The sequence below is a fragment of the Geotrypetes seraphini genome, chromosome 2, assembly GCF_902459505.1.
Source record: "Geotrypetes seraphini chromosome 2, aGeoSer1.1, whole genome shotgun sequence".
NCBI classification, from domain to species: domain Eukaryota; kingdom Metazoa; phylum Chordata; class Amphibia; order Gymnophiona; family Dermophiidae; genus Geotrypetes; species Geotrypetes seraphini.
The window spans coordinates 501,385,687-501,413,630 of NC_047085.1; the positions used below are offsets into that span (position 1 = coordinate 501,385,687).

The 27,944-nt window shown below is 43.8% G+C and overlaps 1 protein-coding gene across 2 annotated transcripts; it reads right to left on the bottom strand.

Annotated features, from left to right (window-relative positions):
* Positions 1 to 5,447: 5,447 nt before the first annotated feature.
* On the bottom strand, positions 5,448 to 27,435 carry LOC117354486 (gastrula zinc finger protein XlCGF57.1-like). Of its 2 annotated transcripts, none has more exons than XM_033932124.1 (4): positions 26,946 to 27,435; positions 21,159 to 21,285; positions 10,780 to 10,893; positions 5,448 to 7,118 (listed from the first exon to the last, which is right to left on the bottom strand). In XM_033932124.1, exons 1-4 carry the CDS (start codon positions 26,967 to 26,969, stop codon positions 5,719 to 5,721), a joined length of 1,665 nt encoding a protein of 554 aa, XP_033788015.1. In that variant the 5' UTR covers positions 26,970 to 27,435; the 3' UTR covers positions 5,448 to 5,718. The 2 variants fall into 2 exon arrangements, with proteins under 2 accessions (XP_033788015.1, XP_033788014.1); XM_033932123.1 differs by having other exon boundaries at positions 5,449 to 7,118; positions 10,780 to 10,899; positions 26,946 to 27,434.
* Positions 27,436 to 27,944: the final 509 nt, after the last annotated feature.

The following is a 27,944-nucleotide window of genomic DNA, read 5'->3' on the forward strand; positions in this document are numbered from 1 at the left end:
GCTCTAGATCAGTGGTCCCCAACCCTGTCCTGGAGGACCACCAGGCCAATCGGGTTTTCAGGCTAGCCCTAATGAATATGCTTGAGAGAGATTTACATATAATGGAAGTGACAGATATGCAAATCTGCTCCATGCATATTCATTAGGGCAATCCTGAAAATCCGATTGGCCTGGTGGTCCTCCAGGACAGGGTTGGGAACCACTGCTCTAGATCAGGGGTAGGCAATTCCGGTCCTCGAGAGCAACAGGCAGGTCAGGTTTTCAGGATATCCGAAATGAATATGTATGAGATGGATTTGCATGCACTGCCTCCTTGAGATGCAAATCTGCTCTAGATTATGAGTTAATCAACAAAACATTTAAAACTTCCCCTTCATGAGCTCATGAAAGAAGACTTATTAGAAAAATTGGGAAGCTCCATATTGTGTCGCAGATGGCCCAAAGAGATTAGACAAATCTTTTACAAAATCTGGCTTTTGACACACCTCAGTTACAGCACCAATCTCTGGTTGTGGAATCTGTCTTGAAGAGAAATAGCAGTTTTAAGAATTACGCCAGTTATCCCCCTGGAAAAGAGGGCAGCACTTTTACAGTAGATGAGTTTGGCCGCAGAATTTTCAAAACTCTATTCTTGCCAACAGAATTATAAGCTACAGTTTTTATATGATATCCTACATCAGGGCTGCCCAAGTCCAGTCCTCAAGATCTACTGGCAGGCCAGGTTTTTAGGATATCCACAATGAATATGCATGAGAGAGATTTGCCTGCATTGCCTTCTTGGTATGCAAATCTCTCTCTCATGAAGTCTCATATATAGAAGATGTCTGTGTATTCCAACTGAGCATTTTATTTTATTTTTTTTTTATTTATTCAATTTTTCTATACCGTTCTCCCAGGGGAGTTCAGAACGGTTTTGCATGAATTTATTCAGGTACTCAATTTATTCAGGCATCTCCCTGCTCATCAGTATGCTTTTGGCATTACTTCTCGAGGCTCTGCCATATCTATTGCTATGTGCAGACAGGCCTAGCTCAGAATTTTAGATCTTGAAATCAATGTCCAAGACCGTCTCTTCAATGTACCCTGTATGGGAGATGATTTATTTGGAGACCGTATAGAAGAGGCTACTCAAAGCGCTTGCTGACTACATGATAACTTTGTTTTTCTCAGTCGAGATGATACTCCAACACCTCCAGGTATAAGTCTTATTATTCTAGACCAGTGGTTCCCAAACCTGTCCTGGGGGACCCCCAGCCAGTCAGGTTCTCAAGATATCCCTAATGAATATGCATGAGAGAGATTTGCATACCTGTCACTTCCATTATATGCAAATCTCTCTCATACATATTCATTAGGGATATCTTGAAAACCTGACTGGCTGGGGGTCCCCCAGGACAGGTTGGGGAACCACTGGTCTAGACGTAAATATTGTCAGCCTTCTACAGCTTCTCGACCCCTGCCTCAGAGGATCCCAAGACAACAAAGTTCAATCTAAACAGCACCAGCTCAATCTACACAGCAGCAGTCTTTTTGACTTCCTTCCAGACTGCTCGGCCCGACCACACCAGGGCTGGGCTTATTTTGGTAGAAACATGATGACAGATAAAGGCTTCATGGCCTAACCCAGTGTATCGCAAAGTGATTCCGCGGTACACCAGTGTGCCTTCCGAGATTTCAGGTGTGCCGTGGTACACTGGGGAAGAGGAGAGATGCTGGCGCCAGCTGTCTACAGGACGTGCCTCTCGCGCAGAGAGGCACGTCCTGTAAGCAATCTCCCGATGCCGGCACCCCTTCTCTCTGCCGGCCCTTCTCTCCAGCTCTTCTCTCTTCTTGCCGGCTCTTCTTTCTGCCGGCCCTTTTCTCCTCTCGGCACAAGGCCCGTTCGAAGGGCCTTTGCGCTAACATCAGCACGCCGACGCCAGCGCACTTCCAGGTGTCTCGAGCCGGGGACACTAGGTTTAGTGTGCATCGGCTCAAAAAAGTTTGCGTGACACTGGCCTGTCCAGTTTGCTCTTCCCCACCATCCATTATCTTCTCTTCTCCCTGAGAGATCCTACATGCCTGCCCACACTATCTTGAATTCAGACACAGTCTTCGTCTTCTCTACCGCTACCAGGAGACCATTCCACAAATCTACCACCTTTTCTGTAATGAAGTATTTTCTTATATTACTCCCGAGCCTCTTAACTTCATCCTATGCCCTCTCCTTCTGGAATTTTCCTTAATTTGAAAAAGGCTCACCTCCTGTACGTTAACACCACAGAGATATTTAAACATCTCTATCATATCCCCTCTCTCCTGTCCTCTACATATTAACTCTCCCTTTTACAAAACCGTAGCACCATTTTTAGCTCCAGCCGTGGCGGTAACAGCTCTGACGCTCACAGGAATTTTATGAGCATAGGCACTGTTACCACCTCGACCAGTGATAAAATCGCTACTGTGTCCTATTCATTGCCTTTTGGGGCTCATGAGAGTCCAGGGCCCTGAACGTCACGCTTTCACTTTGGTCTTGTTCAGGCCTCCTCAGTTAGGTGGGTTGGGATGCTTGCTCTTTATTGGCTATCAGACGAAGAACACGAATCCCTTTCAAGCTAATCCAACCCACAATGAACTTATATGGTTCATAGACAACGGCACGAAAGACAAAGGCGCGCCCAGACAATTGAGCGCAGCGCGGAGGCGTGCGCCGCTCAAAATTACTGTTTTTAGGGGCTCCGACGGGGGGTTTTGTTGGAGAACCCCCCCCCACTTTACTTAATAGATATCGCGCCGGTGTTATGGAGGGTTTGGGGGGTTGTAACCCTCCACATTTTACTGTAAACTTAACTTTTTCCCTAAAAACAGGGAAAAAGTGAAGTTTTCAGTAAAATGTGGGGGTTACAACCCCCCACACACCCCACAACGCCCCCACAACGCAGCGTGATGTCTATTAAGTAAAGTGGGGGGTTCCCACCCACGCCCCCCCTTCGGAGCCCTAAAAACAGTAATTTTGAGCGGCGCACGCCTCCACGCTGCGCTCAATTGTCTGGGCACGCCTTTGTCCCGGCGCGCTTTTGACCTGACACCAACTTATATCATTAAAAAACCGGGGTTTCTTTGGATCCCAAAAACATTGTTATTTTGCAGATTTTTAATTACACATAAAAGTGTATCAACCTGTGCACAGATTAATACAATATAAATGACATCCTGCTCAAACCGTTGGTATGGATACCCTGATTTAAAGAAAACTTTCCCACATAATGAATTCACTAGGAGGAAGTATCAGATAGAGGCTGAACAGCTCAGTACATAGAACCTTTTATAACATATATGTTTATAGCAGGAGCGCATTTGGAGCGTAAGCATGAAGCAGTTTTATTGTCCCCCGAGGAAGGCTTGTTTTGGGCTGAAACACTCCTGACAAAGTGGAGCGTGGGTGTTTACTGAGACCACACTACCGGAAGGATGTGCTGAGAGTCGAGTCAGTTCAGCGAATGGCCACTAGGATGGTCTTGGGGCTCAAGGATCTCACATATGAAGAAAGGCTGAGTAAATTGCAGCTGTACTCACTTGAGGAACGAAGAGAGAGGGGAGACATGATTGAAACATTTAAGTACATCACGGGCCGTATCGAGTCGGAAGATGGTATCTTCTGTCTCTTGGGACCACCTGAGGGCATCCGCTGAAAATCAGGGGGGGAAAGTTTCATAGTGACTACAGAAAGTATTTCTTCACCAAAAGTTTCAAGTTTATTAAATTATTTGATTAAACGCTTTTCAGGATACAAAGCGTTTTACAAGTCCTTCTATATAACTGCATAAACCTTGCAGTAATGTACAAATATTTAATAGTTTTCAAGTGGGTTTGTATGGCTCGTTCCATGCTTTTCAATAAACAGAATGAAACTTATCATACAAATTACATGAATATAGTTTCTCTCTGAGGCACTGTCTTATTATTATAACGGCTCACTCTTAAATCAAAGTAATATTATCTCAGTCTCTCAAATTTTTGTGCTAGTGATTGTTCAAAAAATTGCATTGTGCCAAAAGGAGCTTCCTTCAACCGCCGGTCCACAGGGCCGGCACGTCTATCGGGCCCAAGACAGTGCTCTTTAGCCGCTGTTCATGGTGTGATCAGTGCGGCATCTTCGGGCTGGCTCCCTGAGTGCTGCAGTGCACAAAGCCATGGAAAAAGGCTCCTACGCACGTCCTGCGACTGAACAGGAAGCCTCTCTGACGTCGCAATGTCAGAGGGAAGGCTTCAAAATGAGGCTAGGGACACTCGCGAGGAGTCGCTGCCCACAGCTTTGTGCAATGCTGCACTCAGGGAACTGGCCTGAAGACGCCGTGTTGATCGCACCGTGGACTGGCACGAAGATAACACCGAGGGGAGGGGGGCAGGCCAGAAGGCAAGTCACGGCACAGCATGGAGGGAGAGAGACAACATTTGATTTACATCTGCTATCTGTTCAGGAAGAAATACATTTGCTTCTTTTCCTCTGGGGTTGTACTGTTTGCATAGTCTTACGTCTTAGGGTTTGTTTGTAAATATTAGTACTTTTAGTTTTTGGTCTTGCATTTTCTGGTAGAAATGAATGTTGAAAAGCCTAAAGTGTGCTTTGTGTATTTTAATTTTGTGGTTAACTATTACGTGTTGTTAATACAATTATATTGTGTGTGTGTGTATATGAAAAATGAATGGAAAAAATTGTTACAATTAGTACTATTATGGGGGTGGGGTCTGGGGCAGAGATTGGGTAGAGATGGGCTCGACTTAGCCCAGTGTTCTTCAACTGCTGGTCCACAGACCAGTGCCAGTCTACAAAATAAGTATTTTATTTCCACCGATCCATAGGTGTCAAAAGGTTGAAGAACACTGTTCTAGAGTTCATGGGATACACTACAGTAATTATAGGTAACATTTCAAGGGACACTTGGAAATTCTATCAGGCCATGGCTGCCTAATACAATTCGTATTAATTTTCTGTAACTTTCTAACATATTTTTTGATCTCTGATTGTATGTCTTGGTACTTGAGGATCTTCATTCTCTTCATACACTGTAAAGAATAGTCCCTCGAAACTGACAACTCAATTATCAATGCCAAGGTTGTGTTCTTTTTTACCACTATGTCTAACTTTCTTGAATATCCCAGGGGATCCCTAGCTTCCCATCCCTCACAATCATTTTAGGGTCACAATCCCAGTGTTTTCTTGATGTAGAACAGTTCCGCCTCCGAATCCGCAGTTTCAGTATTTGCGGATTCGGTTATTCACGATTGTTTTTTTTAAAATAAAACTCTGCATCGGATCTTCCCCAGACCTTACCCGGTGGTCTAGCGGTGACGCGGGGGCAGGATCGATCATCCTACGCTCCTGCCCCGTGCAGAGCCGTCATCACGGCAGCCATTTTGATGACAGCTCTGCACGGGGCAGGAGCGTAGGGTGATCGATCCTGCCCCGTGTCACCGCTAGACTACCAGGTAAGGTCTAGGGAAGGTTCGGGACACAGGAGGGAGGCGGGGTGGTGATAGCGGCCCTAAAAATTATCTGCGATTTTTCAATATTCACGGGCCAGCTCTGTCCATAACCCCTGTGAATATTGAGGTTCTGCTGTATTACATAGTTTTCATTGAATGAACTGTACTACTCTTTTTGTACCTTTCAGGTACATGCTTTCTAACATCAACATATCACAGCTGACAAGATGTGTAACAGTTTCCAGTTCTGTTTTACACAATCTGCATTTGTCTGTTTTCACCATTCTCTTTATGCTTGCTGTGAACCATCTTGTGGCTTTTCAGCGACGACGACTGATTGAAGCTTTTGCTACATTCAGAACACGCAAACGGTTTCTCTCCTGTGTGGATCCTTTGATGTTTTCTGAGGTTTCCTAGCTGAGAGAAGTTTTTATTGCACTCAATGCACGTAAAAGGTTTCTCTCCCGTGTGGCGCCTTTGATGGACTTTCAGAGATGACGATTCCTTGAAATGTTTATTACATTCAGGACATGAAAATGGTTTTTCTCCAGTATGACTCCTTTTATGGATTTTTAGATGTGACAGTTGTTTATAGCATTTGTTACACTCAGAACATGAATACGGTTTTTCTCCTCTGTGGCTTTTTTGGTGCGTTTTCAGAATTCCTAACAGAGGGAAACTCTTATCACACTCATCGCATGTAAATTGCTCCCCTGTGTGTTTTTGTTGATGTATTTTTACGTCTTTCTCATGAAAAAAGCTTTCCCCACATTCAGGACATAAAAATTTTCTCTCTTTTGTCTGCATTTCCTGATGTATTTTTTGGTGCGTTACTAAGGATTGCTCAAGAAAGAAACGCTTCTTACATTCATTACATTGAAAAGGCTTCACTTGACTCTGCCAGAAGCTTTTATCACACTCAGAGCAACAAATTAGTCTCTTACTAGCATGGCTTGTCTGGAACATTATGAAACTGTCGTCCTGAAAGCTTTTACGACACTCAGTGCAAGAAGACAGCCTCTCTCGGGTGTGAATTGTCTGGTGTTGTCTTAAATTTACCTTCCTAATGAAGCCGTCCCCACATTCAGGACATGTAAACGGCATCCCATCTATATAGGTTTTCACTTGTTCAAGTAATTCTCCCTTTTGGATTAAGTTTTTCCCACGATCTGTACATAAAAATGGTGTTTCTCCAGTGTGGTATCTCTGATGTGATATCAGAGTTACAAAATCTTTGAAGAATAATCCACATATGTCACATAAACAGGTTTGTTTTGTTATCTGGTTTGTCAGTTGTTCTCTTCTCTCTGTCTGGTAGATTTTCCCACTATGCATGTATGTAAATGGTCTCTCTTCAACCTGCGATCTCTCGTGTGATTTCAAAAGGAGTATCCCGCATACATCGCATATACACTTTTGCTCTCCTGTCTGATTTCTCTGCCTGGCACAATGCTCGCACACACTAGAATTCTCAGCTGTGTCTTTTGCATTTCGTTTCTTCTCTGCGATGTATCCATTCCTGCAATTTCTTCCCCTATCGATAAGTGATGGTTCCTCTCCATCTCTTTCTGATAATATATTGCTCCTTTCCGGGTTCTCACTGAGCTTCAAGTAATATGTGTCTGTGTTTTCATTCTCAGATGCGATTGTTTCTGGATAAGGTAAGAGAAAACAGACATGTTGGAAAAAAAAAAAAAACACACAGAGTTGTGCAATACAAATTCACTCACCTCATAACTAAGCTTTTTACCACAGGATAAACATCGAAGTTGGACAGAAATTAGACTCTGGCGCTTATTCGAATGCTGTAAGGCAGAGAGTGTGGTGCAGTGGTTAAAGCTCCAGCCTCAGCACCCTGAGGTTGTGGGTTCAAACCCACGCTGCTCCTTGTGACCCTGGGCAAGTCACTTAATCCCCCCATTGCCCCAGGTACATTATATAGATTGTGAGCCCACTGGGATATACAGGAAAATGTGCTTGAGTACCTGAATAAATTCATGTCAACTGTTCTGAGCTCCCCTGGGAGAACAGTATAGAAAAATGAATGAATCAATAGTGTGAAAAGCTTCAGCCTCTGATAACCAGAGCTGGTATTGTGACATCATAATGCCTCATTCCACCAATGCCTAAGAGCCGACCTCATCAGTGATGTCACAATAGCTTGACTGACCTATACTTCGCTCACTTTTACTACATTTTGATTTCTACAGCCTCAGCACCCTGGGGTTGTGGGTTCAAACCCACGCTGCCCCTTGTGACCCTGGGCAAGTCACCTAATCCCCCCATTGTCCCAGGTACACCCATAAACTGTTCTGAGTTCCCCTGGCAGAACGGTATATAAAATTGAATAAATAAATAAATAAAACAAACAAATATTCCAAGAGGTCTTAGGAAACCTAAAAAAAAAGAAACATATGTGCTTTAGAGACTACCTGTGGGGAAAACCAGAACCGATTTCTCAGCAGGTGCTCATCGGTTGTAATAATTTTTTGTGAAGACAAAAAGAAGACCCAACAAATGTGCAGGGAAGAGCGATAAACCAAGCACAGACAAAAGGACTGCAGACAGGTGTACAAGATGCAGGCCCTTATAGCCGATACGGTCCGTGTTTCGATCAACACTGTCTTCCTCAGGGGTCCCCTAAAAAGGTGGTAACAAATATGCCCGATCTGTATACTGTAACAAAACAACAAAAGAACCAAAGGTCCAACTTCGTCTGCAGTGAAAAAACAGACCAGAGAAAACAAACCAAAACTGCAGACTTGTACACGGTGCAGGCAAATTTTATTTTGACAAATAAATCTTAACTAAAAACCTTTTACCAGACAGGGGACCCAACACGGTCCGTGTTTCGGACAACCTTCATCAGGGGTCCATGGTAATAAAGGTAAAAAGAAATATATCACAAAAAGAAGCCTGGAAAAATAGCGTTTGGTAGCACACCAGTGAATCTCTGAAATGCACTACAAGTTCGTCAAGCTATTTTTCCAGGCTTCTTTTTGTGATATATTTCTTTTTACCTTTATTACCATGGACCCCTGATGAAGGTTGTCCGAAACACGGACCGTGTTGGGTCCCCTGTCTGGTAAAAGGTTTTTAGTTAAGATTTATTTGTCAAAATAAAATTTGCCTGCACCGTGTACAAGTCTGCAGTTTTGGTTTGTTTTCTCCGATCTGTATACTGTGCAATGCACGAGGAGAACTTGCTACTGAAAAGCCAATCTGCTCGTGTACTACACCGTATACAGCTCAGGCATATTTGTTGCATTTGTTACCTTTTTATGGGACCCCTGAGGAAGACAGTGTTGATCGAAACATGGACCGTGTTGCTATAAGTGGTTTATTTGTATGCAACCATTTGTTTGTTCATAATAAATTTTGCCTGCATCTTGTATACCTGTCTGCAGTCCTTCCCTTTGTAATAATTTTTGAGCATAAATGGATTTCCTTCCTTTTGCCATTGCAGAGAAGCATAAGAAGAACCAGCAGGAGCGGCTAGTAAAGCATTTTCCTTTCCTGTGCTGAGGGACAACACGAACAGACGGAGCTCCATTGAGAAGACCATATTGAGCAAGTGTGGATTGCTCACGCTATGGGGGTAGGGGGGGAACCAGCATTCTCTACTTCCAGACGGGCAATCTCATAAAACAGTGGTTCTCAACCGCGTCCCAGGGGACCCCCCAACCAGTCGGGTTTTCAAGCGATCCCTAATGAATATGCATGAGAGAGATTTGCATACCTGTCACTGCCATTATATGCAAATCTCTCTCATGCATATTCATTAGGGATATCTTGAAAACCCGACTGGCTGGGGGGGGGGGTCCCCTAGGACGTCTGCAAAGAATGGCTGTCATAAAACTCTGCAGGAGAACGAATGCACCCAAGTTCAGATCCCCAAAACAGGATAAATACTTTCACATGATCTGTGCATAGGGTTTTCCAGAAGCACGGTTTGGACACACACACACACACTTTCTCTGGAGCAAGTTTAAATCTGTGTGCTACTGAGAGAGTTCCGAGAGCCTATTTTATCAAGACAATATGGACACCCATATTATCCGCCTAAAACAGGCATTATACTACTAGTATGTATCATTTCTATACTAGATAGAGTTTGAGCTCACTGGGACAGATAGTGAAATATGAGGTGACGAGTCAAAACCGCGCAAGACAATCGTACGCGGACAATGCCGGGCAGACAATCTCCGCTGCAACGGGGGTGTGGGAGGGGGGAACCCTCCCACTCTACTTGGAACTGTTGGTGCTCCCGTGGGGGGGGGAATGTCCCCCCATTACAGAGGAAACTGTAATTTTTCCTTAAAAATGAGGGAAAAAAGCTGTTTCCTCTACAATGGGGGGGGTATCCCCCCCAACACCCCCCAACGGGAGTGCCAACAGTTCTAAGTAAAGTGGGGTGGTTCCCCGCCACACACACACACCCTCGGAGCGCTTTAAAATAGTGTTTCAATCCAGCCCGCTGACATCCTGCATGGTTTAGTCCAGGGATCTCAAAGTCCCTCCTTGAGGGCCGCAATCCAGTCGGATTTTCAGGATTTCCCCAATGAATATGCATTGAAAGCAGTGCATGCGCATAGATCTCATGCATATTCGTTGGGGAAATCCTGAAAACCCGACTGGATTGCGGCCCTCAAGGAGGGACTTTGAGACCCCTGGTTCAGTCTATGTACCACATATGATAAAATACCTGAATGTAAAACCACTTAGGATATAAGTGGTATATAAATAATAAAATTAATAGTGCTGAAAGGCGTATGCAGTGAGGTACATTACATTTAACATTCAATAGACGGTACCTGCTCAAAAGAGCTTACAATCTAATTTGGACAGATAGACAGGACATCTCAGTTCCAAAGATCAGTCCTCGTACGAAACCACCCCCATTACTAAGACAGATTTATGGTTTTGAGTGACTGGGTTATGAAAAGGTTAACCTATGGGAGTGTGGTGCAGTGGTTAGAGCTACGGCCTCAGCACCCTGAGGTTGTGGGTTCAAATCCCGCACTGCTCCTTGTGACCTTGGGCAAGTCACTTAATCCCCATTACCCCAGGTATATTAGATAGAGTGGGAGCCCACCGGGACAGTTAGGTAAAAATGCTTAAGTACCTGAATAATTTGTAATCATGGGGAATATAAATTATTATTATTTTTTTTTTAAAGCACCTTATGAGAAACCCAGTGAGTGATGACAGAGCTCTCCAGAGGAGCTTCTGAAAGGGTCTCTGCAGTTCTCAGCCCATCCCACTCTTCAGCTCAGCAGTTTTTACCTCATTATCTCTACCTACAGGACTCACCCAAGCAACTGCTCTTCCCAGAGTCTCTTTCTTCAGATCCCGGATCATCCCTGACGTACGGTTCTTCCCCTCGTTCAATAAGGGATATAACATCAGGGGTGATAGTTGGAGAACCTGTTCCTGGGATAAACACATTTGCATTAGGTTTCCCCATAATCATTCTTTGTTTCACCCAAGTTTTATTCTTTGAAAAAATTATAATACGAAGATGTTCACCAACTTGAAAAATAATCATATCCTCAATTTACAGAGCAGAAAATCCTATCAACCCTCTTTATGCAACAGATATAGTCCATGCCCCTGCTCTGAACAGTACGATACATTATCCACCTCATTTCTATATCTACAAAACTGATTATTTTTAAAAAAATTGTATACTGTATGGGGTGGTCTTTTGATGGATCAAAGAAAGATTAGGTTCTTATCTCGATAATACTCTTGTAGATGTGTTTAATGGTCCTGAACACTAGGGTTATGTATCTGAACCCGCAAGTTGCTTGCAGAATGCTTTTCAACTCCGCCTCCTTCCCAGAGAGCTGTTCCTACCCCCTCAGATTGTACAAAAGCAGTCAAGTAGCACCATAATGAAAGACATAACCAGAAGGAGGGAAATGGGGAAAAATCTCCGACACTACAATTCTGTTCAGCTCTGTAACAAACATATCAATTAACATTATAACATTCAAATAACTGCTCAAACCAGATACAAAAACAACTCATAAGTCCTGCTATCAAGCAGAAATGTAAACCAGACTTTATGTTCAAGTGTTTTCCTTTTTTTTTTTTAAATATAGCCTCTCAATTCATCTAACAGACAGAGAATACTCCAAATAAAGACCACCTTAAGGCAGAAGGCACTGACAAGGCAATGCTTCAAGACCACTAGAAATATCTACAAGAAAGGTTATGGGGGTAAGAACTAAAGCTTTCTTTCTAGTGCAATATATCTAGTAGTCCTGAACGGTAAGAACATACCAAGGCAGTCCCCGGCGTCTAGGATGGGCCTGCTGAGTCTGCCTTTAAAACTGAGGAACCTAAAGCGGCGTCTTTCCTGGCTGCTACGTCCACCCTACAGAACCCGGTAAAGGTATGAAGGGTAGACCAAGTAACTGCTCTACAAATTTCCTCGGGCAAAACCATCCAAGTTTCCACCCATGAACTAGCAACTCCTCTAGTGGTGTTCACTTTCAATTACCACAGCCCACATATGAGGAGGAAATGGCTATTTTAATCCATCTGGAAATTGAGGCTTTAGACACTGGCCTCCCTTTCTTGGCATGAATGGTCAGAACAAAAAGATGATCCGATGCCCGAAACTCACTGGTAACTTTGAGGTACCGGAGAAGCACTCGCTTGGCATCCAGCAAATGCAACACTTTATTCCTTTTCTTAGAGCCTGTAGGGTGAAAAGCGGGCAAACGGACTTCCAGATTGACGTGGAAGGCTGAGACTACTTTTGGTAAGAAGGAAAGCTCTGTTTCTGTAATCTTAAGGAATGGTTCCCTGCAGGACAGAGCTTGTAACTCGTAAACTCGTCTCACTGACGTAATCGCCATCAGAAACAGCATCTTGACTGTAAGATCCAGAAGGGAAGCCTCCTGTAAGGGCTCATATGGAGATCTACTAAGACCTTATAGTACAGTGTTAAGATTCCACACCAAGATTGGCACAACCGAAGAGCCCCTTTAATGATCCAGGCAATATCTGGATGAGAGGTCAGGCAGCCTCTTTCTCCCCAAGCTTGGAAACAGGGAATGCGTACTATCTGCACTTTCAGCGATCCGACCAACTGACCCTTCTGAAGTCACTCTTACAAAAAGTCCAGGACAACTGAATCACAGCTCATAAGGGCACTACATCATCCACAGCACACCAATGCTGAAAAGACTTCCAGGCCTTGGCATAGGCAGCTGGGGGGGGGGGCTCGGCCCATGTCCTGGTGTCACTACGATTTCTTAGAGGTTGTGGAGGGAGAAGAGCTATAGGCTTGTTTCTTTTTCATCTCTGGCTGAACAGCTGCTAGAAATCTGAAGACATTGGGTAAAGCTTGGCCACAGTCTTAGCCACACTCAGGGACCCTTCTGGTAACTCCCAGTGGTCCATGGCCAGCTTTGTGATGTCCGGATGTGATGAAAAAAATGCGGTCAGAGCAACTGAGCTGCTTATAATTGAGCAACAAGGGGGCTGGGAAATTTCCAGCTTCAATTCTCGTAGTGAGGTAGAAATAATGCCCGAGAGCGCAGAAGCTTTGAACAGCCAGCACACCGCAAGGTCTTCCCCCTGGTCTACCGCCTCTTGACCACTGTTCTCATGCTAGAGAAACTGCATCCTGGGACAATGTTGGCATAGAACTGGACTTTCCATTCTTCCAGTCTATGTCAGACTGAACCTCCTGGTCCAGGTCTGTGTCCTCATCTGGCGGGGCCCAGGCTGAGGGGAGTTCTCCTGTGCCACTGCCTCTTGTCGTGCTGACACAGATGCTGAGGATCCTTGGCAGTTCAAATGGGCATGCCACATAAGGCTCACAAAATCCAGGGTGAAGCCTTGTACTGAGAGTGTTGAGGATCCCGGATGGACCCTCCTGCTGGTCCTCGTGGGATACGTGGCAAACACGTATCTGCACTTGGCCAATGCACCTTTGGAGCGATCTGGAAAGGGTGTGTTCCCTTGGGAACACGCCTTCTGCAAATCCCCAGCCCTGGAGGACTCAGGGGAGGCCAAGCCCAAGGCTCTCACCCCTTTCCCGTGTGCTCTGACATACACGGGACCTGGACACTCTTCAGCCGGCCATCCAGTACAAACCTGATGTGATATAGGGGTAGGAAGGCCTGAGGGGTCCACCCTGTCAATTTTAGGTAAATATCAAGGGGTTTTGAGGCAGATGGAGGCTTTAGAAAAAAACAAACAACTGTTTAAAATCCAAGATAGCCACCGCCAGTAAAATCACACCAAAAAACAGCCTGAGGGGATTTTCCTGAAGTACAAAAATTGCAGAGAAAAGATTTTAAAGGTGGGGGACTTTGTCTCTGGCTGAAGAAACCTTTAAATTTCACTTTTGGAGACCCCCCCCCTGATTTTCCCCATAGGCTATAATAACCTTACTCACTGTGCCATGTGCCTGCCTGCCTCACAGGTTTACCACACAAACTTGGTCTTCAGGCTGCCATTCAGACCGAGGTCAGACTGAGCCTCAACCCCCAGAAAACCTTGTGCCACAAAAGGGAAGAGGACCTTATCACCAGCCCGCTATTAAGCCTGGCCAAGCTGGGATGGAGCCAAACAGCCTGTGCTCAACATCCCGTTAAATCAGGGATGCAAGCAGCTACGCAGGGGACAGCCCCCGAGCTCAAAAAATACAAAAGCAGGCTGGCTAGCTAGGTATCCTCTGGGGCTGATCCTGCTAGCAGCAGACTTCTGGAGTGCGAGTCTGTATCTTCCCCCAGGCAGAGGTCCCCACAAGTGGGAACCTCTGGGCACTAAGCCTCCAACCAAACACTTTGAAAAAGTACCCGAAAATAATAAAACTGCAGAGCAGAAATACTTCTGTGCAACTTACTTGCTGAAAAAAAATCTGAAGGGGCTGGAGCAGCTCCCTGGGAAGGAGGTGGAGTTCAAAAAATGACTGACAGCATTCTGTAAGCAACTTGCAGGTTTAGATGCATAACCATAGTTTTCAGAACCACTAGACACATTGCACTGGCTCAAGCACCTAAGATCCTTTCCAATGCATCCCAGGATGCACCGGGTATAAGCCTAAGGCCTCAATTGGCTCAGGTAGGGACTTAGGCACCCAAGCCAATCAGAATGCACCGGGAAGGGAAAAACCCACCAGTGAGCATCCCTCCCGCCGAGTCTTCTAAAAAAGGTACAAGGTCTGGGTTGGGGGGGGTTGTGTGCACCACCAGGGTTAACTAAGACAGGCCCAGGGAGGGTCTACGCACAGTTGGGCAGCAAGGTGGGGAGCAGAAGAGCGATCGTTGGAAGGAGAGGGGAGAAAGGGTTCATCTTCCACTAAAACTGCACAGACATTTTCAGCTGAAACCTGAACTGAAATTGAAATTAGATCAGCCTTTATTCCAGAGTGTGGGGGCTACTCCAGAGAAGGTTCACTGGCAGGTTTCACATCATGTGATGTCCTCTGAAGAGGGTGTAGGTAGGGATACTCCTTGGGAGGACCTTAGTGACTTTGAAGGAATGTAGAGAATCCTGTTCTTCAAGTGCCCTGGACACAGAATTTTAAATTTAGCCCTGTATTTTACTATATCCAGTGAAGTGTTTACAAAAATGGTGTGATGTGGTCACGTCACTGAGGTAACGAGAACAAAGGCAGGACTTGAAGCCAGGATAAACTAGAGCCACACAGAGGGTTAAGGTGAACAAAATAATATTTATGTAAGGTGTCATTCACAGGTGGGGGAAGAAAAGTAAACAGAAAACTAGTCCTTCGATATGAATGTCCTTTTGTGGCCTGCTTTTGTAGGGCCATGGCATGCTTGGCTGTCTCTCAACAAAGCAGCATACACTGCCAGGCTCTAATCTGGCTCCCCCGAGTTACCAGCACAATCTTTAGCAGTTAGTCTATTCCCAGCTAGATCTAATCTAATCTAATCCTTAGGTTTGTATACCGCATCATCTCCACGTTCATAGAGCTCGACGCGGTTTACAGTAGGAGAAATAGGAAGGAACTACAACAGAGGGTTAGAGGTAGAAGTGTGAAGAAAATTTAGAGGACTTGGGATGCCAAGATATAACAGTTTCCTTGATTCCTAAGTTGGAGGGAGACTTACATTTTTTGAGAAAAGCCAGGTTTTCAGATGTTTGCGGAAAACTTGGAGAGAGCTCAAGTTCCGAAGAGGGGAGGTAAGGTTGTTCCAGAGCTCAGTGATTTTGAAGAGGAGGGAGGTCCCTAGCTTTCCTGTGTGGGAAATGCCTTTTAGCGAGGGGAAGGATAGTTTTAATTTGTGGGAGGATCTGGTGGTATTAGGGTTTGAGGAATTCCAAGAAAGAGGGATAAAGGGAGGGAGGATACCATATAGGATTTTGAAAGTTAAACAGGCGCATTTATAGTGGACCCTGGCGATTATCGGAAGCCAGCGAAGCTTGGCCAGGAGCGGGGAGACATGGTCAAATTTACTTTTAGCGAAGATGAGCTTGGCCGCGGCATTCTGAATCAGTTGGAGTCTGTGGAGGTTTTTCTTAGTTAGGCTTAAGTAGATAGAGTTGCAATAGTCCAATCTGGAGAGGATGATGGATTGGACAAGGATGGTAAAATGTTTTTGATGGAAGCAGGATCTAACTTTCCTCAGCATGTGAAGGCTGAAAAAGCATTTTTTTTACCAAGGATTGGAGGTGGTCATTGAAGGACAATGTGGAATCAATGATGATGCCCAAGACCTTGCTCAAAAACTCAAGCTGCAGAGAGGAGCCAGAGGGTAGTGAGATGGGGGTGGGTAAATGATCTAGTTTTGGACTGAGCCAAAGAAGTCTTGTAATTCCTCATTCCTCATTCCTTCTCCTCTTGCCACATAGACATTCTAAGCAAGGGAAAATGTTAGCACCTTGTGACAGAATGCTGAGGCATTCCCCCCTCCCTTCTCTTGTCACAAGACTCTTGTCACATATCAACCTGACACAAGTTTACCCTTATCTTACATTACATTACATTAGCGATTTCTATTCCGCCATTACCTTGCAAGATCAAAAGATATCAGGTTGTACGGTCCCAAGTTAAACTTGGCCTACCTATCTGTCACTTCTGCACTTCAAAGATATGTGGTGCAGTGATAGGATTAAGTTCACATGTCCACATAATTGCACATTTGCACATCTTTGCACAAATTCACATTGGAGAAGAAATCCTGTGGAGCCACGAGACTAACTCATCCATGCTGGATAAGATAAGTGCTATATTTTCTAATAGAAATATAAGAGCACAGGCTGGATGTTACAATTTAGAGATCTTAAACAACAAAAAATTAGGGACCCATAAGTGCGAGGATGGTCCCTACGTGATCTCACTGTGGCTCCTATGCAGGAGATAAGAGACTGAGCACTCAATAGAAGGAAGAAATAATTTTAATATTTTAACATTTAATATCATGGTTAGAGTGTATACAAAATATAATCGAATACACAACAAGCAAAATAATATGATTTTTTGAATGAATTAAAGAAGCTGGTAGTTAATTTGAACTAGCAGACTAGAGAATGACACGGGGACAAATTTGTACCCTCAGGAACTCAATTTCCCTGTCCTGTCCCCGCGGGTTTTGTCGACCCTGCCCCATGCCTGTACGTTCTGCCTTAACTGCACAAGCCTCGAGCACTTATGATTTTAAAGTGTTTGAGGCTTGTGCAGATGAGGGCGGAGCTTGCAGGAATGGGGCAGGGACAGGAAAAGAACTTGCTGGGATAGGACGGGAAAATGAGTCCCCGCCGATAATCGAAAAAGGTTTTTTAGACGTATCCAGAGAATTTTTAGGCCTCTAAATCCTGCCGTGCGCCCCCCTCCCTTCTCTTGTCACAAGACTCTTGTCACATATCAACCTGACATAAGTTTACCCTTATCTTATTCCTTATCTTGTTTAAGTATTCCTTATATGGGCAGCAAACAGACTTTGCCTACGTGCAAAAGCAGGCCTCTTGTCACGCGCTGAGTTTAAGGAGCATGCATTATAACCTTTGGAATAATAATAATAATAATAGTTTATTCTTATATACCGCCATACCCATGCGAGTTCAAGGCGGTTTACATCGAGTTATATTAGGGTCTGCATAGACAGGCAGATTTACAATTATTTGTCAGAATTACAGATTTGTTATTAGAATTACAGAGTAACAGAATTTCAATTATTTATCAGCTTTATTTGAACTAGACAGAGGATGAGGAAAGTGGGGAAAAAGGGGGAAGGCCTCATGAGGGGGCCGGGTTGGGGAGGGGGGAGTTATTGTCAGGGGGGGGAACAATTCGGGTCTTGTTTGCTGAATAGGTAAGTTTTAAGTGATTTTCTGAACCCGAGGTAAGTGGGGGCCTCTAGTATCATTTGTGCTAGCCATGGGTTCAGCTTGGCTGCTTGGAAGGCGAAAGTTCTGTCAAGGAATCTTTTGAAGTGACAAAGTTTGGGTGAGGGGAAGGCGAACAGCTGAATACGACGGGATTTCTTGTTGGTGCGGTAGAGGTTGAAGTGAGGGTTGATGTAACTTGGTGAGGAACCATTTACAGCCCTGTAACAGAAGCATGCGAATTTGTAAAGGACTCTAGACTCGAAAGGCAGCCAGTGGAGTTGGTGGTAGAATGGGGTGACGTGTTCCCATTTCTTTAGGCCAAAGATGAGGCGCACGGCGGTATTCTGGATTATTTTTAGTCTCCTGGTTGTTTTCTTCGTGGCGTTAAGGTATATGATGTTGCAATAATCTAGAATGCTAAGGATGGAGGATTGTACAAGAAGGCGGAAGGAAGTGTCATTGAAGTATTTTTTTATAGTGCGAAGTTTCCAAAGTGCAGAGAAGCTTTTCCTGATGACGAGGTCGGTGTGATTTTCTAAGGAAAGATTTTTGTCCAGCGTGACTCCCAGGATTTTTAAGGTTGGTTCGAGGGGGAAGGTCATTCCTTTCAGTTGAATTGTAGTTTCTTTGATTTTGTCATTGGGGGTGGCTAGGAAGAATTTAGATTTATCGGGGTTTAGTTTCAGTCTGAATGCTAGCATCCAGAGTTCGATCTGGTTGAGAATGTTTGTAGTGTGGTCGAGTATTTCATGTGAAAAGTTGGTTAGTGGGATGGATATTGTGATGTCGTCTGCATAAATGAAGAATTTGAGCTTGAGGTTATGAAGAAGGTTGCCTAGGGAGGCCAGGTAGATGTTGAATAGGGTGGGGGATAGGGGGGAGCCCTGCGGAACCCCGCAGGTGTTGTCCCAGCTGTAAGAGAAAGAGTTGTTCTTGCATACTTTGTAGGATCTATTTCTTAGGAACCCCTGAAACCAGTTAAGGACCTGGTCTGAGATGCCGATGTGAGCCAGGCATTCAAGGAGAATGGTGTGGTCTACCAGGTCAAAAGCGCTGCTCAGGTCAAGTTGTATGATTAAGGCACTTGAGCCCTGACTGAAGAGCGTGTGGAGGTGGTCGAGAAGGGAAGCTAAGATGGTTTCGATGCTGTGGTCTGTGCGAAAGCCTGATTGGAAGTCGCTAAGTATGTTAAATTTATCTAGGTATGCAGAGAGTTCCGCCTTTACCAGCCCCTCCGCTATTTTGGTGAATAAGGGGATACTGGCGATCGGTCTATAGTTAGATGGGGAATTGGGTGGTTCATTCGCATTTTTTATAATAGGGGTGATCATAATATGGCCTTGCTCAGACGGGAAGTTTCCTGAGGATAATAGAAAATTAACCCATGTCATCATTTTTGCTTTGAAGTAGGGGGGTGCCGTTTTCATGATATTTGGTGGGCATGTGTCCAATTTGCAGTGGAATGTCACATGATATAATAAGCTTTTAGACATATTAGAAGTGTACACAAGGAAATCACTTTATTGTAACCGTTATGATGTATTCATATGTCACGTGACATAGTAGCTTTGAGAATCACTTTAGATATGTAAACAAGTGAGCTACCTTGTTATAATCCGCACTCTAAATGCATGATGAAACTGTAACCTTGCAAAGCATGAGCTAAGTAATTAAGGGAGTTAAGATACTCAGTAAAAGGTTGAGAGACCATCCATTGGGGTCGCCTCATCCCGATCTGAGTCCTGTGTGAAGCCTCATTCCTACATCTGGGCGATCAAACAGCTGGGCGTAGAAGTAGACAATTTTCGGGGAAAAAAATTTTAGACGTATTTTTCAAGAATGGACTTTGGATGCTGCCGTCTTTGGGCAACTAGCGCCCTAGGCCCAAAACAGACTTAGACGTTTGTTTTGATTACCGTATTTTCACGCATATAATGCGCACACGTGTACAACGCGCACATGGGTATAGCGCACGGGAACAAGGAATTTATGTAAGAAAATTTTGGTATAGCGCGCCCACGCGTATACTCCTCCATCTTCCTGTATCGTTCACTGAAAGCCGCGGGCAGCGGATCCTATGTGCCTCTTGCGGCTGACCCAGAAGTGTTCCTCTGACGTCACGACGTCAGAGGGAACGCTTCCCAGTCGCAGGAGGCGCATGGAAGCCGCTGCTGCAGCTTTCAGCGAACGCTGCAGGAAGATGGAGGAGGGCGCCAGCAAGACAGAAAACAATTGTATAACGCGCTCACGCATATAACGCGCATGGTTTGTAAAATCTTGTGTAACGCGCGCGTTATATGCGTGAAAATACGGTACACCCCTCTAAATATTTAAGTTAATATTTCAGTGTGAGATAGGGCGCTTCAGCTTGGAGAAAAGACAGAGATATGATAGAGGCATATAAAATGATTGAGTGGAGTGCAACAGGGATATCTACTTTTTCCAAAAATACAAGGACTAGGAGGTGTTTATTTATTCATTCATTCAATTTTCTATACCGTTCTCCCAGAAGAGCTCAGAACGGTTGACATGAGTTTATTCAGGTCTCAAGCATTTTTCCCTATCTGTCCCGGCGGACTCACAATCTATCTAATGTACCTGGGGCAATGGGGGGATTAAGTGACTTGCCCAGGGTCACAAGGAGCAGCGTGGGTTAGAACCCACAATCCCAGCGTGCTGAGGCTGTAGCTTTTAACCACTGCACCATACTCTCCCCCATGCAGTCGTAAATTTAACACAAATTGGAGAAAATATTCCGTCACTCAACTTGTAATTAATCTCTGAAATTCATCGCCAGAGAATGCGGTAAAAGCAGTTAGATTAGCGGGGATTTTAAAAATTTGGATAAATTTCCTAAAAGAAAAATCCATAAGCAATTATTAAGATGGATTTGGGGAAATCCACTGCTTATTTCTAGGCTAAGCAGCATAAAATCTGTTTTACTATTTTGGGATATTGTCACGTACTTGTGACTTGGGTTGGCCACTGTTGGAAACAGGGTACTAGGCTTGATGGACCTTTGGTCTGTCCCAATATGGCAACACTTATGTTCTTATGAGATAATAGAGAGAGGTGTTCCCCTAGCCCAGGGGTAGGCAATTCCGGTCCTCGAGAGCCGGAGCCAGGTCAGGTTTTCAGGATCTCCACAATGAATATGTATGAGATGGATTTGCATGCACTGCCTCCTTGAGATGCAAATCTATCTCATGCATATTTATTGTGGAGATCCTGAAAACCTGACCTGGCTCCGGCTCTCGCCCTAGCCCATCTGGTTTTCAGGTTAGCTATGATGAACCACCATGCTAAAAACTGTGCTCTTCATGATAGCGCAGGACTACTGATAAAAAATAAATAAATATAGAATTTTCCCTTACCCAGCGAGATCAGGCTCTTATAATTCTCCTTCATCACCTCCTTGTAAAGTTCTTTCTGCCATTCTTCTAAATCTTCCCACTCCTCTTTGGAGAAATAGATGACGAGGTCCTCAAAAGTTACTGGAATCTGAAACAGAAACCTCTCCACACTCAGCATCTTTTGTACCACCATCTTATCAGGAGTTCTCCCAGTACTGGGGTTCAGCAGGGCAGTGGGAAAGTCTCATGTTGAGAAAGGTGAGATCCTGCTTCCACCAACAACATTTTGCTGTCCTTGTACAATCAATCATTCTTTCCAGGCTGGACTACTGCAACTCCATCTAAGTCTAACCAAGAAAAGTCTCCAAAGACTTCAGCAGATCTAGAACACTGCGGCTAGGTTGATCTTCGCAAAAAGTAAATTTGATCACGTCTCCCCGCTTCTGTCAAAGCTTCACTGGCTTCCAGTAATTTCTAGGGTTCACTTTAAGTGTGCCTGCCTAACATTCAAGATCTTGCATGGCATTCTTCCTCCTCTAATTCCACTCTCCTGGAATTTTACGAGACCTGACGCTACCAGATCCATTCAAAAACTTAAACTATCTTTCACCTCACTAAAAGGCGTTATCTATGCTGGAAAATTATGGAAATCTCTTTTCTTCAAAATCACTGAGCTTTGGAATAAGCTTCCTGCCCTGCTGTGGAATCTGGGCTCCTTCCAATTATTTCGAAAGGATCTGAAAACTTGGCTATTCTCAAAAATGTAAATCTCGCTACCCTCTTTATAATCACTAGTTCTTATTATGTTTTTCCTTCTTTATATTAAAGTTCCTATAAACCAGGGATCTCAGTCCCTCCTCGAAGGCCGCAATCCAGTCGGGTTTTCAGGATTTCCCCAATGAATATGCATGAGATCTATTTGCATGTACTGCTTTCATTGTATGCTAATAGATTTCATGCATATTCATTGGGGAAATCCTGAAAACCCGACTGGATTGCGGCCCTCAAGGAGGGACTTTGAGACCCCCCTGCTATAAACCGTGCCGAGCTCCATCGCTATAGAGAAGATGTGGTATATAAACTTAAGGTTTAGTTTAAGAGTTATTATTCTGCCTTTACACTTTCCAAAGTAGCAATAACTGTAACCAAAGAGTGATTGTTAAGAAGTATTTTAAGAGGATGCTTCACAGCCCCGAAGAGATGCCGGGTGTGCCACGAGAGATTCCAGAATTTTACTTTGTTTTTAAAAAATTCCTTTCATAAGTATATACTAGAATAGATGATGTGTACGTCGCATACGAAAGAGTCTGTAAATGTTATGAGCGTCTGTGTGTGTAAGGATACAACCGCCCACACAAGCATCATTCTTTGACGCGATTGGCCCTTGAAAACTAACAGCAAGTAATTTTAATTTTTTTTTTTTTATGCAATAGTTATCCTAACTTGAGCAACGAAGCAATCGAGGCTTTGTTACTGTCTGGATCTTCTTATCTCTGCGAACTTGGATTTTCATCTCTGACAGAAATTAAATTAAAAAAAGAAAATGACTGCAGATGGTGGATGATGAAATGCGTGTTTGCTTGTCAACTATCGAGCTGCATTTTGCATTAATTTGCACTCAAAAACAAGCACATCCATCACATTGATTAGCAATTCTATTCTATCTACTTTAGTTTCACTGTTGTTACAATTACCCATACTTAGCTTAAAGAACCTTAAATAAATAACTTTCAAATTTACCTCCTATTTTACGAACACATAGTGTGGGTTTTAATGCCAGCAGCGGCGGTAAACTGCTTTGACGCTCATAGAATTCCTATGAGCGTCGGAGCAGTTACCGCCGCTGCCAGGCCTAAAACCTGCACTATGCGTAAAACAGGGGGGTTCAGTTTTTTGTTGGTTCTACAGGGTTCGGTGCTGGGGCCAATCCTGTTCAATATGTATGTAAGTGACATTGCTGAAGGGTTAGAAGGAAAAGTGTGCCTTTTTGCAGATGATACCAAGATTTGTAACAGAGTAGACACCGAAGAGGGAGTGGAAAATATGAAAAAGGATCTGCAAAAGTTAGAGGAATGGTCTAATGCCTGGCAACTAAAATTCAATGCAAAGAAATGCAGAGTAATGCATTTGGGGATTAATAATAGGAAGGAACCGTATATGCTGGGAGGAGAGAAGCTTATATGCACGGACGGGGAGAGGGACCTTGGGGTGATAGTGTCCGAAGATCTAAAGGCGAAAAAACAGTGTGACAAGGCAGTGGCTGCTGCCAGAAGGATTCTGGGCTGTATAAAGAGAGGCGTAGTCAGTAGAAGGAAGAAGGTGTTGATGCCCCTGTACAGGTCATTGGTGAGGCCCCACTTGGAGTATTGTGTTCAGTTTTGGAGACCGTATCTGGCGAAAGACGTGAGAAGACTTGAGGCGGTTCAGAGGAGGGCGACGAAAATGATAGGAGGCTTGCGCCAGAAGACATATGAGGAGAGACTGGAAGCCCTGAATATGTATACCCTAGAGGAAAGGAGAGACAGGGGAGATATGATTCAGACGTTCAAATACTTAAAGGGTATTAACGTAGAACAAAATCTTTTCCAGAGAAAGGAAAATGGTAAAACCAGAGGACATAATTTGAGGTTGAGGGGTGGTAGATTCAGGGGCAATGTTAGGAAATTCTACTTTACGGAGAGGGTGGTGGATGCCTGGAATGCGCTCCCGAGAGAGGTGGTGGAGAGTAAAACTGTGACTGAGTTCAAAGAAGCGTGGAATGAACACAGAAGATTTAGAATCAGAAAATAATATTAAAGATTGAACTAGGCCAGTTACTGGGCAGTCTTGTACGGTCTGTGTCTGTGTATGGCCGTTTGGAGGAGGATGGGCAGGGGAGGACTTCAATGGCTGGGAGGGTGTAGATGGGCTGGAGTAAGTCTTAACAGAGATTTTGGCAGTTGGAACCCAAGCACAGTACCGGGAAAAGCTTTGGATTCTCGCCCAGAAATAGCTAAGAAGAAAAAAAAAAAAAAAAAAAAAAATTTAAATTGAATCAGGTTGGGCAGACTGGATGGACCATTCGGGTCTTTATCTGCCGTCATCTACTATGTTACTATGTTTTATAATTTCAATTATAGTGTGCCGTGAAAAACATTTGTTCCATTTAGGGCTCCTTTTACGAAGGTGCGCTAGCGTTTTTAACGCACGCACATGATTAGCGCGTGCTATAGTGCGCTGTAGCCGAAAAACTACCACCTGCTTAAAAGGAGGCGGTAGTGACTAGCGCACCTTTGTAAAAGGAGCCTTTAGTGTGCCAGAGCTAAAATTGTTTGAGAGACACTTTTATACAGTATATAAAATCGAATGTATCTGTGTGGGTGTGTGTATGTATGTTCCAGCATAACTCTGAAATGCATGGAGAGATTTCAACCAAACTTGGTATACATATGACTTACTATCTGTGGAAAAAATACTGTGGGGGTGGGAAGGGGGTGACGTAAAAATTATCAAAAACAACAGATTTTACTGTCTAATCCATAGTTTTCGGGCTCCTTGAGATTAATACTGACACTCCTGATGCCGTTTAAGTCTAAGTTCAGCCCCATAGAGAGGAAAATTCTTGTGGGAAGGGGTGACATAAAAATAATCAAAAATGACAGATATTAGTGTCTAATCCATAGTTTTCGGGCTCCCTGAGATTAATACTGACACTCCCAATGACGCTTAAGTCCAAGTTCAGTCCCATACAGAGGGCCATTCTTGCTGCTAAAAATGAAGACATCCACGAAATAAACAATTTAATCCCCAATTGGTTAGACGGGAATCCAGATCTAATGGTGGAGAGTGGCAAAAGATAATTTCCCGCCTAAAACAGGATCTTTTATCATGTCTGCTGATATCACACATAATTTACTATGCAACCTCTATTCAGAGATCAGATAGCTGATATGAACTGTATGTTTCCAGAAAGGGCTGGAAGCTCACTGGCTAAACCACTTAGGGTATACTTAGGGTATATTTTAGGGGAAAAAAATATATATATATATTGAGAAAGATGTAAACCAAATCCTAATCTCTTTCCCAAACTCAGGGTATGAGGGAGGGAAAACAGAGGATGGAAGGGAGGGGTAGAAGTTGGTGATCAGAAGGGGAGAAGGAGAAACGAGGGAGGGATTGTTGGATTTGCAGGATATAAATATTTTAGGGGAAAATAAAAATATATATCTATATATATATAAAATCGGAGGTATGTATGTGTGTATGTGCCGCGATCACGCAAAAACGGCTTGATCGATTTGAACGAAACTTGGTATGCAGATCCTTCACTACCTGGGATGATATGTTCTGGGGGTCTCGCGGCCCACCTGCACACGTGGGCGGAGCTACAAACATAAAATCAGATTTCACCCATTCATGTCAATGGAAAAAATGTAAAAAGCTGCCATTCTCACAGTAATTCAAAAACGGCTTGACCGATTTGAGCGAAACTTGGTATGCAGATCCCTCACTACCTGGGGTGATATGTTCTGGGGGTCTTGCGGCCCACAACTCTATGTTGCTTGCTCAAGGGTGGGTTCACCCAATAATTTATATGTTCTTGCTCCATGAGGTGAAACTAAAATTGTTGTTTATAATCACGTTTTGCGTTAGTTGTATTGTATTCATTTTGTCAAATATTTCACATTATAATTTGAATATTGTACTTTTTATTAAGCTGTAAAAAAATAATTTCATTCACCACTATAAAGTATCTTTATTTGAATCCATTTACAGTGTTATTGCTATAATTACATACCCGTGCAACGCCGGGGCATCAGCTAGTATATATATATATTTTTTTCCCCTCCCTTCCATCCTCTGTTTTCCCTCCCTCATACCCTGAGTTTGGGAAAGGGATTAGGATTTGGTTTACATCTTTCTCAATAGTTCAAGGTAGAGTAGCTTGTCGGTTGGAGCATTAGGACCCTCCTCTTGTGTTTCCCTCCTTATTTTTATATTGTAGTTCTTCTGCTTTCCCACATTTTCATGCCATGTTTTTACCCACTTCTATCTTTTTAATTTATACTGTTAAGTCGCTTAGTCATTTTATGATTGGCTGGATATCAAATTACAATAAACTTGGAAACTTCCTGAAAGGCTTACAATATATACTGTCCAACTGAAGCTATCCATGAGGCATGATGATCCCACAGCCCACCTCCACCTTTCTGCAAGGAACATGAAGCATAGAGATAGAGGATAGGAAACCCCCTTTATACCTTCAGTGTCTTAATAGCTCATGTTGCTGTTGTATACTTCCTCTGGACTATGACAGTAAGATATTCTCCCTGTACTGTGTTGCCCCACGAAAACCACCCTCATCTGACAGGATTCTACTGCACTTATGTGGAAAACTGACTTCCAAAGTGGGAGATTTTGCAAGTATGAAGCTAAGGCACACATCCTCCTAGTTTCTAGCACTTTAATGAAGTTGCTACTTAGAAACATAGGCAGGTAAGTGATATTGGAGACATTTTAACATACAGGCAAAATGTTGAACTAGCCATTTTAAAGCTCCTTTGTAGTGTCTCAATCCAGAGCTGCCTAGTAACCTATTTCAGGAGGGATACTTTTTGGACAGTCTTTCTGCCAACCTCATCCTGGTGCATTATAGGACTTGCAGCATCGATCTCGATGGGCAGAATCGTGGACTACAATTAGTAAGCAGCTTTGATATAAGTCTCCCTCCTGGAAATGGGTAACTTGGCAGCTATATCAATGCCCAGGATACATCCAACTGCAGCGGTGTTTATCGAGAAAGAACAGGAAGTCGGAGGAATCTACTACCTGGACAGAAGCTCCTGCAGGCATTTTCCAGTTTGTTTTGGACGAATAGACGTGAACTGACAGCTCTTTCGGTGGCTGCAGGGGAACAGCTGATTGCCTCTTATAACGTTTCGGGGAGAAGTTGAGATGGGAAACTGTAAATTTCTGACTTCTTGCTTTTAATCTGCAAACTTAAAAAAAAAGGGAGGAACTTTGGGATTTCTTGCCCGCGCAGATTTCCACCTCTTCCAGGTGGACGCAGATTGATGACGTCACGTGTAAGGCATAGCATTATGTGGGCCTGTGTGAAAACCAGATCCTCTGGATCGCAATCGCCAATATTATCACTTATATAGTCTTAAAGGGCATTATTAGCTTCAGTCGCAGCTGCTTTTCTTCTAACTGTTGGCTCTTTAACTACTACGACCACTAATTATTTCTGTAGCGCTACCAGACGTACGCAGCGCTGTACAGTGATGAAAGACAGTCCCTGCTCGTATGAGCTTACAATCTAAATCAGTGGTTCTCAACCCTGTCCTGGGGGACCCCCAGCCAGTCGGGTTTTCAAGATATCCCTCATGAATATGCATGAGAGAGATTTGCATACCTGTCACTTCCATTATATGCAAATCTCTCTCATGCATATTCATGAGGGATATCTTGAAAACCCGACTCGCTGAAGGTCCCCCAGGACAGGGTTGAGAACCACTGATCTAAATCGACAAGACAAACAATCCTTCAATCCTTAACCCTGCTTATCTGCCCTCCAACCTAGCCAGCAGATTAACTGTTCCCCTTAACTGTATCCATGATATCCTATTTGTCTGTCTTGTTTGTTTAAGCTCTTTTGAGCAGGGACTGCTTTCTTTGTGACTCTGTACAGCGCTGCGTGCGCCTGTTAACACTATAAAAATAATTCATAGTAATGTGTAGCGTTTCAATCTTTGGGAAACAGTTGAGATTGTGATGTCATAATGCCTCAGTGATGTCACAATGGCTTGATTGTCCTGTACTCCCCTC